General features: G+C 43.7%; 1 protein-coding gene across 5 annotated transcripts in view; it reads right to left on the bottom strand.

Moving 5' to 3' along the window:
- Positions 1-15971, bottom strand: part of GBF1 (golgi brefeldin A resistant guanine nucleotide exchange factor 1) — a 739811-nt gene that overhangs the window by 357703 nt on the left and 366137 nt on the right. For 3 of the 5 annotated variants that reach the window (XM_029609015.1, XM_029609018.1, XM_029609016.1), the window contains exon 9: positions 12338-12412. The exons of the other annotated variants lie outside the window; for them this stretch is intronic. In XM_029609015.1, the coding sequence (XP_029464875.1) occupies positions 12338-12412 (75 nt within the window). The remainder of the gene's footprint in view (positions 1-12337; positions 12413-15971) is intronic. 5 annotated transcript variants of the gene reach the window in all.

Below are 15971 nucleotides of genomic sequence, written 5' to 3'. Positions count from 1 at the left end.
TTATGAGGGACTTTGTCAAATGCCTTCTAAAAATCTAGACACATCAATTAACTCATTCTTGTCCATACATTTCTCAACCCTTTCAAAAATAAAATCTAATAGATTTGTGAGGCTAGACATCCCTTTCGTAAATCCATAGTGGCTCTGACCCATAAGTCTGTGACTATCTAGATCAGTGGTTCTCAACCTTTTTTCTGTTGTTTCACACCTGACAGATGGTTCTCACATGCATGACACACTGAACCCATGATCGTCACGGGGCTAGATGTAAAAGTACAGTTTGCATCCACGGGAACCCCCCCTGACCCACAATAATGGATGTAAAGCAGAATTACGACATTCCCCATACAGCTCACCCTACAAAAAAGATATTCTGGTTCTGGTGTCATCTCAGTAACAGCAACTCAAACTCCTTCTACTACCAGGCTCGATAGCCCTACTTATGAAAAGACAGCAGTTTACCACCAATGCATGTCCTCTTGAGAAAACACAACAAATAAGACTGATACAAACACTTACTAGTGAAATATCTCACCTCAGTAACACACACAGAAATGACCTAACATACTCCCAGGATCTGCAGTTATGTACATAAACTAATCCGCACACAGTTACACCTGTATTATGGAATGCACTCAACCAGTAAACAACCCTATCTATGAAAAGGCAACACTACAAATATTAAATCAGGCCCTAAACACCAATGCACCTCCTATTAGGAAAACAGAACTAGCAAGCAGCTATAGATCCCCACACAGAAATAATTGTAAAACTATACTAATAAGCAGAACACATGTTTCAAAACAGCTATGAACAGAACAACATCCAACAATTAAAAACTCATAAAAACTATGAAAAATTCTCCAAACACCAATAAAATATTTCAAAAAAGCAGACATCACATAATATTAAATAATTAAAATGGCAGTCAATCAAGAAAGATAAACTTAAAAAGCCACCTTTACTTACCCCCTCCAGCAGCTCTCCTACTCTTGTCCTCTTCCATGCAAGCCGTAGTACACACCAGAAGCAGCAGTAGAAGCTACGCTCTATACTCATGATCCTCTTCCTTAGGGCCCATGACCAGTCTCTCTGTCTCTCACACACACACACCATACCAGTCACACCCCCATGACCAGTTTCTGTCTCTCACACACCAATCATCTCCCAACCAGTTTCTGACACACACACCAGTCACATTCCTGAACAGGCTTCCCACTCCCGTGTTCTATCTTACATATATGGGCTTCTCACTTCCATACTGTCTCTCACACACACCCACGTTTCTCACTCCCATGCTCACTCTCTCCACATGCACAGGCTTCTCATTCCCATAATCACTTTCCTTCACATACACACACCCCAGTCTCTCTCTCACACACCGTCACCTTACCAACCAGTCTCTCTCTCATGCATGCACACACACAGGCTTCCCACTCCCATGCTCTCTCTCACATATACAGGCTTCTCAGTCCCATGCTTTCTTTCACACACCCCCCCACAACATCAGGCTTCTTACTCCCATGCTTTCTCACATACCCAGATTTCTCACTTCCATGCTTTTTCTCTCACACACAGTCATCTCCCCGACCAGTCACTTTTATTGTCTCACATATACACACATCACCTCTCTGACCAGTTTCTCTCAATCTCACACATGCTCTCTCTCACACACCTACACACATGCTCTCAATCAAATACATGCTCTCAATTACACACATGCTCTCACTTAGAGGCTGGCTGTCTTCTCTCTCTCTCTCTCTCACTTCTCCCCCCCCCTCCCCCCGAGCATAAATGGTAGCTGCAGCAGCCTCCTCCTCCTCCAGCCCCCACTGGCCAAGAAAGAAGAATCCCATCGGCCGCAGGAGGCTTATACTGTTGACTCCTTTGCTGATTGCTTCGGGCCACGCTACTGCTCGGGGGCCGATACTGCTGCCATCGCTGCCGCTACTTTTCCACATGGCACGACTCTTTCTCCTTCCCACCCACTGCACTGCATATCACTTCCTGTTTCGGGGCAGGCGCGGGAAGAAGAAAAGGCCAGCCACGGGTGCCACAGCTTCCTCTAACAACGTTGCCATTCCCACTGGGTGAGAATGTGCTGTTAGCCCGGCGGCAACGGCAGCAGGGAAGGAAGAGCAGCGGGAGAGACCGGGAGCATGTGCACACCTGTCGATGCATGGTGACACACTGGTGTGTAGCGATACACCAGTTGAGAAGCGCTGATCTAGATCGTCAGTAATTGTGTTCTTCAGAATAGTTTCTGCCATTTTGCTTAGCAAAAATGTCAGGCTCACTGATATGTAGTTTCCTGAATTACCCAGAGTCATTGTCCATGTCTATTGTCTTAATTGAATAGCATGTACAATCTTGAACATTGTAATTTACCTTGAAAGCTGTGAAATGTGCGAGGCCAAAATCAGAATTTCATTTCTGCCACTTACTATATAACCTTGAGTTTGAAACATAACCTTTCTGCATACTTTAACTTGATCATTTTTTCTCCTGTTCTTTCTTCAAACTGCTTTAGCTGTTTCAGCATGCTGGTGCAGAGATAACTGCAGTTTTATTTCTATCAAAAGCTGTGCTTTGTCGCTCTTCGTAATTTTCTTTGTAACATGATTTAAATGAATGGTGCTGAAAATCAAAGTGAGTTATTTCTTACTGTTGCATTTTAGCTGTATTAGGCATGTGGTAAGCAAATACAAAACCTTCTTTAATCACTGGTCTCTAATACATGACAATTTTTTTCCTAATGCTTTGGAAGGAAATCCATGCCCAATCCTCCCCCGCAAACCCAGCTGTGACATTGTTCATATAACCTGATTATATTACTTCACTTGAGTAACTAAGGAAACCAGGTGCTGATGAAGGCTTAATTTTCAGCTACAGCATACAGTGAAACAAAATGACAGGTTTTTGGTGGAGGGTTTGGACCCGTTTTCTCCCAAACTAGGATTCAGACAACGTGCCATCAGTGTCATAACCCATCTCATATCATTCTAGACAAAAAATATATTTCGCACGTTTAACAGTTAATGCCAAGCTGATTAGAGAACATTTGACAAGCACTCATGGTAATTGTTGCCAACAGATTAGTGTGTGTGAAACTGCACCCCAGCCAATTCCCTGTTCTCATCTGTACCACACTCGGCTCCAGTTTGGCTTTAAAAGATTCTAAGATTGTGGGATTCACAAGGCTCCTTACCTGCACTCGTTTGTTTTTCCACAAGATATTGTAAGCCTCAAGAGAAAATGGCATGGGCTATGATTAGTAACTCAAGAAATCAGACTAGCAAAACTAAGCATTTTGAGTGCAATATGGGACTGGTCATCACACCAATGCAAAGGAGTCAAGACACAATAACATGCACACTAAAAGGGGCAGTACACGATTCCAGACCAGTCCCATGGTATGCAATGGTGTCTCCCCTGCATCTACCACACATACCTAAACAAGGCCTTAGAAACCAGGTTGGAAAGCCAATTTTATACTTCTGTACACAAATGGTTTTCTCATCCTCATTTCCTCTCCTCTTCACATTAGCCAGATACATTGGAATTACACTCTGCTCCCTGAAGTGATCCAGATTAGATTTATAATATTGCCTATTGGAAAATATTCAACCATTCTGATATTGGAACTCTTATCTCTCTTATTCCCCTACAGCAATATCCAATGTCCAAGGCTTCTCCACCAGATATCCAGGCCTTGTATTTTTCCAAACAATTTATCTAGAAAAATGGAAAAATAAACAAATACCTTAAGGGGTTATAATTCCAAAACAAAGGAAAATGAACAGTAAAGTGACAGATATAGAAGGGGTATAAGAAGGAGAAAGATGACTAGAGGTGGGCAAGTTAAAGTGAAGGATGAGCAAAAAGTTCACTTTCTATGGAATCTATTTTGTTTGTAAGACAAAATCTTAGTCTCATAGATAACAATTAGGAGGACTAAACCCAATGAGTCAGGGACTGTGCTGGCTAAATTACTATTTGAAATGAGAAATTACTACTTACCTGATAATTTCCTTTTCTTTAGGACAGTCAGATGAATCCAAAACAAGTGGGTTATGCATCTCTACCAGCAGATGGAGACGGAGCAAGCTGACATCACAGTATATATATCCCTGCAGTGACAACAGCTCGCCAGTATTCTCTTCAAATGCAACTATGGACAGACTAGTAAAAAATGATTAAAAACAGATAACAATGAAAATACTCAGCCAACAGGCAACACTGAAAGTAATAACACTAGGCTAGGAACTGATGTAACACTTACTAATAAGCCCTGTAAAAACATTAGCACACAGCAGGATCAATACACAACCATCTGGCAGCTGAGGGAGGGAGGCTGGATTCATCTGACTGTCCTAAAGAAAATGAAATTATCAGGTAAGTAGTAATTTCTCATGTCTTAGCATCCAGTCAGCTGAATCCAGAACAAGTGGGATGTACCCAAGCTATTCCCGAATAGGGTGGGAGGCTGCCCGTGGTCAAAACCACATGCGAAAGGCTGCGTCCTCCCGGGCCTGAACATTCAGACGATAGTACCTGGAAAAGGTGGGTAAGGAGGACCACGTCGCAGCTTGGCAAATGTTGACAGAAGATAATCTTTTGCCCATGACACTGCCTGAGCCCTAGTGGAATGAGCCCTAACATAGCTAGGTAACGGCTTCCTGGCATCCTCATATGCAGCTGTGACTACATCCTTAATCCAGTGAGCTAAAGTAGCCCACGATGCTGGCTCGCCGTGTCTATTATCGCTATGAAGGACAAACAGGTGATCTGACTTCTGCAAACGCTCAGTAGCCTCTATGTAGCTGACAATATGTCTCTTGACATCCAAGGGCCACAACAGACAATATTCCTTTACATCTCTCTCTCTGTCCAGAAATGGTAGGGAGATTGATTGATTCAAGTGAAACTCAGTGACCACTTCGGTAAAAAGGAAGGAAAAGTACACAGCTGTACCACCCCTGGAGTCACCTGGAGAAATGGCTTTCAGCAAGACAAGGCCTGCAGTTCAGAAACCCTATGCACAGAAACACTGCCACCAGGAACACTGTTTTCAAGGTCAGCAACCGCAAGGCAGAGTAAGCAGCGGTCTAAATGTAGGGGTTGCCAAAAAATCCAAAACCAAATTAAGACTCCTTGGGGCAAAGGATGATGGAGATGTTTCACTACTTTCTGAAAACAGGCCACATCAGGATGAGCCGACAAGGATCCACCATTTACCTGACCCCTGAAAACAGGCAAGAGCTGCTACTTGTACCTTTACAGAATTGAGAATCAAGCTTTTATTCAAGCCATCATGCAAAAATTCCAAAATGAGCAGAATTTTGTAGGGATGTGAATCGTTTTAGGACGATTAAAATTATCGTCCGATAATTTTAATATCGTCTTAAACCGTTATGGAACACAATACAATAGAGATTCTAACGATTTATCGTTATAAATCGTTAGAATCGTGAGCCGGCACACTAAAACCCCCTAAAACCCACCCCCGACCCTCTAAATTAAATCCCCCACCCTCCCGAACCCCCCCCCCCCAATGACTTAAATAACCTGCGGGTCCAGCGGCGGTCCGGAACGGCAGCGGTCCGGAACGGGCTCCTGCTACTGAATCTTGTTGTCTTCAGCCGGCGCCATTTTCCAAAATGGCGCCGAAAAATGGCGGCGGCCATAGACGAACACGATTGGACGGCAGGAGGTCCTTCCGGACCCCCGCTGGACTTTTGGCAAGTCTTGTGGGGGTCAGGAGGCCCCCCCCAAGCTGGCCAAAAGTTCCTGGAGGTCCAGCAGGGGTCAGGGAGCGATTTCCCGCCGCGAATCGTTTTCGTACGGAAAATGGCGCCGGCAGGAGATAGACTGCAGGAGGTCGTTCAGCGAGGGTTCCGGCGCCTCGCTGAACGACCTCCTGCAGTCGATCTCCTGCCGGCGCCATTTTCCGTACGAAAACGATTCGCGGCGGGAAATCGCTCCCTGACCCCCGCTGGACCTCCAGGAACTTTTGGCCAGCTTGGGGGGGGCCTCCTGACCCCCACAAGACTTGCCAAAAGTCCAGCGGGGGTCCGGAAGGACCTCCTGCCGTCCAATCGTGTTCGTCTATGGCCGCCGCCATTTTTCGGCGCCATTTTGGAAAATGGCGCCGGCTGAAGACAACAAGATTCAGTAGCAGGAGCCCGTTCCGGACCGCTGCCGTTCCGGACCGCCGCTGGACCCGCAGGTTATTTAAGTCATTTGGGGGGGGGTTCGGGAGGGTGGGGGATTTAATTTAAAGGGTCGGGGGTGGGTTTTAGGGGGTTTTAATGTGCCGGTTTTGCGATTTTACGTTTTTTCGATTTTTCACGATTTTTCACGATATTTTACCCCCCCAAACGGCAACAATACGATTCCCTCCCCCTCCCAGCCGAAATCGATCGTTAAGACGATCGAGGACACGATTCACATCCCTAGAATTTTGACCAAGGAAGGAAGAGTACCTCGATTCTCACACCAGGACTCAAACTCTCTCCAAACCTGCGCATAGGCCAAGGACATGGAGAACCTTTAGCTCTTAGCAAGATGGAAATCACTGCTACAGAGTATCCATGTTTCAGCAAGCGAGCCCTTTCAAGGGCAATACCGTAAAGAGAAAACGGTCGGATCTTTGTGAAGAACAGGTCCCTGCTGCAACAGGTTCCTGTGAGCTGGAAGTCGAAGAGGCGAATCCACTAGGAGCCTCAGCAGGTCTGCATACCACGGTCTCCAGGGCCCATCTGGAATGACCAAGAGCACTATCACTCTGTGGTGTTCAATCATTCGAATCAACCTGCTCATCAAGGGCCATGGAGGAAAGGCATACAGCAGCTTACCTTCCGGCCACTCCTGCACTAAGACATCAATTCCCAATGACTCTGGATCTCTTCTGCTGCTGAAGAATTGCAGAACTTTTGCATTGTGCAAGGTCGCCATCAGTTCTAGGAACGGGACACCCTAGCAATCCCGAATCAGCTGAAACGCCTCATCTGACAACACCTACTCTCCTGGGTCCAGACTCTCCCTGCAAGAGAAGGTCTGCTTTTACATTCTTTGCCTGCAATTTGCGAGGCTGAGATCATCTGGAGATGCACCTCTGCCCATTCCATAAGTTGATCTATTTTCTGCGACACTTGTTGGCTCTTGATACCTACCTGCTGATTGATGTAAGCCCTAGTCATTGCATTGTCTGACATTATTTGGACCAATTGATCCTGCAGCCTGTCCCCGATCTGTAAACATGCCAACCAGACTGCCCTGACTTCCAGCCAATTGATGTTCCAGAGACTCTTCCGCACTCCAGTGCTGTCCGCTCCTGACAGTGACTCCCCATCCCTGGAGACTCGCATCCGTCATCAATACTAGCCAGTCTGGTGGGGATAGGGAAACTCCCTTCCATAGCTGATCCTCCTGCAGCCACCACTGAAGTTAGAGGAGACCTCCACTGGCAGGTGGAGCTGAATCGAATAGTCCTATGACTGCGGATTCCACCAAGACAGCAGGGAGTGCTGAGGACAACGCATATGCACCCTCGCCCAGGGTCACCGCCATTAAGCCAAGGACCTGCAGGTAAGACCATATGGTTGGGCACGGAGTGTTCAACATCAGACTGAGTTCAGCTAGCAACTTCTGAATTTGAGCTTCTAGCAGGAACACCTTGCCCTGCTTCATGTCCAACAGAACCACCAAGTATTCCAGTGACTGAGAAGGCTGAAGACTGCTCGTCTAGATTCACCACCCAGCCGAGCTCCTGCAACAGGGAAATCACCTCGAGAGTCACCAATCGGCTCTCTTCCAGTGACCTGGTGCGAATCAGCCAGTCATCCAAATACGGGTGTACTAGGATTCCATCCTTTCTCAACTCTGCCGCAACTACCACCATTACCTTGGAAAAGGTTCTAGGAGCAGTGGCCAGACCAAAGGACAGTGCCCGAAAGTGAAAATGGCAGCCCAGAACTGCGAACGGCAGGAAGCGTTAATGTTCTAATTGAATGGGATTGTGAAGATCCACCTCGGACAGATCCAAAGAGGTCAGAAATTCCCCCGATTGTATGGCCATTATCACCAAGTGCAAGGTCTCCATGCGAAAATATGACAGTTGACGCTTTTGAGGTCCAGGATAAGTCAAAAAAGAGCCCTCCTCCTTTGGCACAACGAAATAAATGGAATATCGCCCTATATTTTCTTGAGACATGGGCACCTGGACTACAGCCTTCAGACTAAAGAGCCCTGTCAATGTACCCTCCACTGCCCACTTCTTCTGTGGGGAGTGGCAGGGAGACTCCATGAACACATCCTGAGGAACACTGCGAAACCATAGCATATCCTTCTCGTATCACCTCCAATACCCACTGATCCAATGTGATTTTGACCCATCTCCGATAAGAGAGAGGCGTCCCCCTATCTCCTGTTCCCGGGAGTGGGTTGGCAAAATTTCTATGGGAGGCTCAGGAGGTTCCACTACCTGAGCCTGTGCCTCTTCTGGGTTGTCGGGGACAAAAGAACTGAGACCTACCGAAGGGTCAAGGCCTCTGAAGGAACGATCCTCTGTAAGGCCGAAAACTCTTGGATACTCTAGCATGATCTCTAATGTTAGGGGAGTGCTATGCCTGCTTATCTTCCAGCAAATGAGGAACCAGAGATTCGCCCCACTTTCTGGCCAGTTTCTCCAACTAACTGCCAAACAAAAGCAAGCCGTGAAAGAGCAACTTGGTGAGATTAGCCGTGGAGGTGGCATCGGCCAACCAATTTCTCAACCATAATTGACGCCTGGCTGCTACTATCGAAGCCATTCCTCTGGCTGAAGTGCGGACCAAATCACAGCCCGCAAATCCCAAGGCGGCAGCAGTTTGTTCTATAACTGCCCTGGAATTTACCCGAGTCATCGTCCTACTGGAAGAGAAGCAAACAAGAGCAAGTCACCAAGGAACAACAAGAAGCGATCTGCACACAGCTTTTTTGTAATTGCCACAGCTTCAAATGCTTGCTTAAGAATAGTCTCAATTGTCCAATCATGAGCATCCTTCAATGCCGCTCCTCCTTCCACAGGAATAGTGATCCGCTTGGAGACTGCACACACAAGCGCATCTACCTTCAGAAAACGTAGGCGCTTTCTTACTACTGGATCCAGAGGGAACATGCCTTCCAAAATCTGACCCCCTTTGAAATTAGCCTATGGGGCACCCCACTCAAGTTTAATCAATTACTGAACTGCCTCCGTCATGGGGGAAAAACAAGAGGTTTTATGCAAGGATACCAAAATGGGATTTCTCTTTGGCTCAGACACTGAATCTGCCCCAGGGACTCCAAGCATTTTCAAGGTCTGGGAAATCAGAGCTAGCAGTTCATCTCTATGAAAGAACCATAACATAGTTCCATATGATTCTAATTTCCCCATCCTCAAGAGAGGGTTGGTATTATCATCCATGCCACCCGGATCTCTATCCAGAGGTTCTGACACCACTATAGGAGTACTCTGGCCCTTAACAGAAGGTCCACGTAAGGTTCCTACCTGTGCCTCAGTCTGAGAAGCATTGGACAGGACTGCGCCTGAAGAAAGGATTGCGACCCCTGGAAAAATTCTACCCATGAAAAGGTAGAGGAACCCAGACCAGGAGGAGCCTGAGGAGTACTCACTAAGCTACCTTCCCTTGCTGAGGAAACCAGTTAGGGGAGTTCCAAATTCAGGTGTCTCACCTGAGTCATCCTTACCTAGACCCACATTCGGCTGGGAAGAACCAAGCTTAGTGAAATCAGAGGAAGACAATTCTGCATGAGCCTCCAAACAGTGCTGGCAGAAATCAGCAGGCACTCCTGGCTGAAATGCCTGAATATGACAAGCAGGGCAAAGAGAAAGATGTTTAGGCTTCTTAGGCAGACAGTGCACTGAGTGGCAACTGGAGTCATGTGTTAGGCTGTTTATTTTGTTTTGTTTTACGCACTCAACTAGGCGAGCAAAATTTATGCGTCCAACACTTCAGCGCGCACACCTAGGCAGCCAAAAAATGAAGCACACAGAGAGAAACAGCACTTAACATGGGCGCACAAACCACAAGGCCTGACTGTGTGCCCAAAAACAGAACGCACAACTGGATCCACAGCTAGACGCACACGCCAGACCGAGAGTCCTGTAGAGGGCAGCCCTTAGTAAGTGTACGAAAAGCCATTACGGCCTACCATGCAGCAAAAAGCCTCGGAGGGCCTAGCCTAAGGAGGCTGCTCAACCCGCCAGGCTGCCCGCGTCCTTCGACTTCCCACGGACCGGGACAAACGTCGTACCAGCACAACGAGAACGGATACTGGTGGAGGAGGAAGCCCTTCCTTCTAATTCTATATAAGTTAATTTTTTTTTTTAACTTACTGGAGCTCAGTCTTACCTGGTTGAGTGCAGAGATGATCTCCGGCGGGGGAGGGGGGGGCATGTGCCGTCACTGCTGCGCTCGGCTTCCTGCACCCGCTGCCTTTCAGCTGCTCAAGCAGCTAAGTCCATGTCAGCTGAAAAATTGGCCAACGGATCAAGGCACTCATCTGAGGAGCCACAGAAATCACCTCAGGAATTCTTAACTATGGGAGGAACCATTTGGTATCACCGCAGGAGAGCAGGGCGAATTTATCTCCTGAATTCTCCTTTTCTTTAAAATGAAGAAATCCCTGGTGGGAAGATGCACATCCACCACCTGCTGGAGATGGAGAATACTGATGAGCTGATGTCACTGCAGGGATATATGTACTGGGTTGTCAGCTTGCTTCATTTCCATCTGCTAGAGGAGGTGCATAACACACTTGTTTTGGATTAATTTGACTGAACGCTAAGAAATGAGAAATTCAGATTTTGGAATAAACTCAAATTCCCTTTGAATCATTTGTCTGAGTGTAGAAGAGTTACACTAGTACTTCAGCTTTAAAGGAAGGAAAATATACTGTCACTAGTGGTCATGTCATGCTCTAGATTGAAAGATTAATGATAGGCAAAAATACTGAACTTTGTGTCAGCAATCTGAAACTATGCATACTTATTATCTAGATACTTCCTGGTCAGGTGGGGCTTCTGATCGTGATCATGTTGCAAAAATCGATGCAGGAAAATCACAGTAAATTAATGTCATGCATCATATAGAAGCTTTCCTCTTATTTATTTTTCTTTTGCAATCTGTTGTTAAGACTCAAGAAAGCCCTATGACTGATAATATCCAGATTATAAATGGAATTCAAAATTACAACCAGAAATCACAATATTTTTACCTATCTCTAGTAGGGTAGCATAGGTCACGGCTAGGTTGTAGATGATTCTTTAAGTGTCTATAGTTACCCAACACAAATTAAGTAACCAGATTTCCATCTCTGATGGATAAGCTACAGGTCTAGTGAAACCTTTACGTAACAAAGAAAGGGTAGGGTGGTAAAATCTAATAGATTATTTATATGATTCTCTTCTAAATTTGGAATAATGATGAAGCTAAGATGTGAAGGAGGCACCAAAAAAATGCCAGGGAAGTTAAATGTGCCACTCTATTACAGGATACAGAACTGGATGGCGGACAGACTTGTACAATTAAAAATGTTTCAGTTTAACATGTTCGTCGCTCTCTCTCATCTCACTGACATATTACACATTAGAGATGAGGAATAATATGGGTTTAAACTGTACCTAGTTAGCTCACTCTAGCAAAACAAAGCAAAAGAGAGAGTTTCCACAAAGGGTAATAGCACATTTGCTTGTCAGTGCAAACAGAAGGCAATGCATCCCACTATATTGTTCATTCATGCCTCAAAGGATAGCTTATAGATATTGCTATCTCAAATAAAATATGATCTTTTCTGAGAAGTTATCAATGGGAAAAGACCTTTTACGCATAGCATATGGTGCTGGGAAACTTCTGAGGACCAAATAATTCTCCTTTTGCCATATAGAACAAAGATAAAATAAAAGTAGGTAAATAAGGTTTGGGATTTTTTTTTTTTTTTTTGCATAGACTACCTGACAACACGATCGTACATCTTCCACATTTTACACACTGCAATTTGAAAACAAATGCTTTCTATATCCTACATGAACCTAGGTGTCAGGTTCTGCAACCATCTTCAACATTTCTTCTATCTCCCAACAACAAGACACACAACACTGCAAGGCATTTGCATCATGCATTTTCCCCAGAAGCCATGCCATGAGAGATAGAGGAGACAGACAGAGTGAAGGAGAGCAAGGAGGAGCATGAGGGAAGGGAGACAAAGTCTTTCAATCTGTGTTTGCAGAAATGTTAGGGATAAGGGACTGAGAAGAAGGGAATGAAACCTTTAGGTTCTTAAAGAGAAGTACCCTCTCTAACTGGTTCAGGTTTTTAGGCTGTTCCCCACTATTAACTTCCAGTTTGTTGAGAAGACATGAAGAGATCTGTGAAAGACAGGCAAATGCATGGTTTAAACAAAGCAAACAAAATCAAAGAAAGTGACAGCTATGGACAGTACACAACTGAAGAGATAAGTAGAACATGCACAGGACAAACATGGAGAACACAACAGGGCTAGACAGGATAAAGACATGACAAAATTAATCCTTCCACTGAAGAAAAATAAAGACTATAAATTCTGGACACGTGAGATGTCAATGTACAAAACAACAAAGAGCAAAAGGGAAAAAGAGTAGTTGTAGAGCTCACTTATTTATTAAAAATAACAGCACCTACTCTCCAGGCACCTAAAGCTCTGGCACATACTACACAATGGTAAATGGACCCCCTGAAACCTGACCCTCACTGACTTTGCATTGTTCATCACATTCTCTCCAGATGTGGCCTGTTTTCCTCCTTTCCAGGTAGCAAAACTTGAAAACTGCAGTTACGGAAAAATTAAGACAATTCTTACAGCTCAGTTGGTTAAGACTAAGTCATTCCCGTAATGATATGCTGTGTGACAAACTGAACTTACCTTTCTCCACTTAGAGACATCGCATTAGCCAAAAATGAATATGCTATTCTCACAGTACCCACTAATTAAACTTTCATATACTTATCTATTTCATTGTTAAGCTCAGGGCATGTCACTCCCCTTTACTGTAACTTTTCAATATTTTTTTTTAATTCTAAAAACAAAACATTGGAGACAATCTTGGATTATGAGCTATAGCCCATAGAAGCAGAACATATGCTAAACATTTTAATTGCAAAAATATAATTGTGAAATGTATAATTGCAAAAAAAAAAATTCACACACAAGATGGCACACAATAGGGTACATCTTCACTTCTTGAAGGCAGGCAACAATCAGTTTCATCATTGGCTATCATAAGATGTTGTTACACCCCAGGTAACAAGGTAAAATATATTATGATGGCCTACTACATACTACTACTCAAGTGTGTGCACACTTATTTCAGCTCAGTGTTTGAAAGTAGCTTCTCATTAGCAGTATATGGCACTAAATACTCAAACACTGTTATTCGCTTCATCTCCATAACCTGCCAGATAAACTTCCACAATAAGAATCACAAAAAAAGTAGGCATATAATTGTCTCTAGTGTAATTGCAAAGGAGTTTAGTATGCTGAACACATCTGCTTGAAATTTTACTGCCGACATTCTATAAAGAAACCTGAATTGTTTTCTCAGAGATTTTGTCTTGGTATCTCTTAAATACAGAGTTCTAGTACATAAAAACCATCATCAGCATAGCCTATACAGTGACCAATGAGACTTTTCAACATACATGCAGATCAGAATCCAAAATGCAGACTTAAAGACACGAAAATAATAAATGAATGTCATGCAACTGCAGTTTTGTGCATTCATACTTGTAGATCATATGCTTCCTTGCAATAAATACAAGAGAAGTTTAGTAACTTAGAACAGTGGCTCATTAACTGGGTCATGGAAGACTTTGCAATGTGCCTACACCGTTATTTATGATCAAACTTTCTAATTCTAGTGATCCACTCAGTTTATCAAATATAAAAATTCTGTCTTCTCAAGTGACAATTGTTCTTTTTTTAACTGGCTTAATTACATATGCAGCACAACTAAAAACAGTATTGACTTTATAATGATTTTCTATTGTGATTGGGCCTGAAATTTAACAACAGATCAAGTGTGGTCATACAGAGTTTAATAACCTATGATGCAGAATTTCAGTATATAAATATGAGCAACACACACAGATAAAAAAATCAACTGCTGGGCAACAATTAAATATGGTGAAATAGGAGTCTAACTGTAAAATATTCCATTTGTATGTAAATATTCCATTTGTTATATAAAAACTTCTTTTTCTTGAGAATATTTTTTTTTCTGAAAATCTTGAACTGGACAGCAGTGCTCCATAAGCACCAGCAGCTGGAATTGACATGGTTAATCCCAGAGACAGAGTAGGCTGATGATGTCACTCTACTACAAAAGCTTTGAGAAAGTGACAGTTGAAACTGTCTGTTAAAAGTGACCACTGGAACTGTCAGAGAGAGGGAAAGGCATGTTTTAGCTGGGATATACAGTTGTGGTTAGACAACCAAAATCTACCAGGATTCTCAGATCTGACAGACAGACAGAACACCAGGAACCTTGGAGTTACCATCGATGCTGAACTCTCTTTCAAGACCCACATAGCAAATAAAACGAAAGAAGGATACCACAAGCAACTAACCCTAAGACATATAAAACCATTTCTCAACCCTTGTGACTTCAGAACTGTCCTGCAACTACTTATTTTCTCCACCTTCGACTACTGCAACTCCTTACTAATTGGAATACCTTCATCATCCCTCAAACCACTCCAAACCACTCCAAATACTGCAGAAATGAGCACATAACACCCATTTTGACCTCACTTCACTGGCTACCTATTACTGCACATATTACCTACAAATCAATGACCATCATTCACAAAATCCTAAACAATGATCATCAAGGACTAAAAGGCTTAAGCATAACCCCCCAAAATCCACAAAGAAACCTACGCTCTAACAACTCAGGATACTTAAACATCCCCACCATCAGAAACGCTCATCTGTCAACTACACGAGAAAGAGCCTTTTCTATCGCTTCCCCCAAACTTTGGAACACCCTACCCAAAGCCCTGAGAATCCAGCACAACCTGAAAACATTCCAAAAAGACCTTAAAACATTTATTTTCCGCAAATTCTATACTAACTCTCAGACGTCTGATCATCCCAGCTCTCAACCGAACTCGCATCTATAATCCTCTTATTTTCTGCTCTCCTTATGAACCTCCTTACCCTCCCCATTCAACCCCTCCTTGCTCTCTGACTTGATACGTTTTATATTTGAAAATGTTCACCTTACTCTACTGTTCCAAATCTTCTATGAAAATGTATATTGTTCACAAGGTTTTACTATGCTCAACTGCTATGATAATTACATAATCTGTAAACCGTTATGATGGCTCTACCGAATAACGGTATATAAAATTCAAATAAATAAATAAATAAATGTAGCAGTTCTCTCTGTAAACCAACTGATTTGAGGGTAACAATTAATGTTAACGTAAAATTTCCTTTATTTTGCCCCTGTTCATTGTTTGCAATTTTTCAATCTTATTTTGTTTCCACTGCAATTCCTTTTTAATAGTTTATTAGTGCTGTATTTTGTGACTGATTAGCAACTCAAGTAAGTACGTGTTATAGGCTCTCTAGTAAATGGTCTGAAAATGCCTTTTTGAGAGCTCTGTGATCTCAGGTTGTTGTGAGGTCATAGTGTCCCCAGAAACCCCCAGAAAGCACAGTTGCTTACCTGTAACAGGTGTTCTCCTAGGACAGCAGGATGTTAGTTCTCACATGTGGGTGACATTATCGGATAGAGCCCAGAGGGGAAAACTTTTGTCAAAGTTTCTAGAAGCTTTGACCAGCACACTGAGCATGCCCAGCCTGCTGCTATCCCCACATCCACACGAGGTCCCCCTTCAGTATTGTAACAGAAAAATACGAGCGAAAAAATAAAAGAATAAACC

The sequence above is a fragment of the Rhinatrema bivittatum genome, chromosome 7 (assembly GCF_901001135.1).
Source record: "Rhinatrema bivittatum chromosome 7, aRhiBiv1.1, whole genome shotgun sequence".
In the NCBI taxonomy this organism is placed as follows: domain Eukaryota; kingdom Metazoa; phylum Chordata; class Amphibia; order Gymnophiona; family Rhinatrematidae; genus Rhinatrema; species Rhinatrema bivittatum.
Note: the sequence above shows the minus strand (reverse complement) of the source record. Positions and strands in the feature narration are given on the sequence as shown.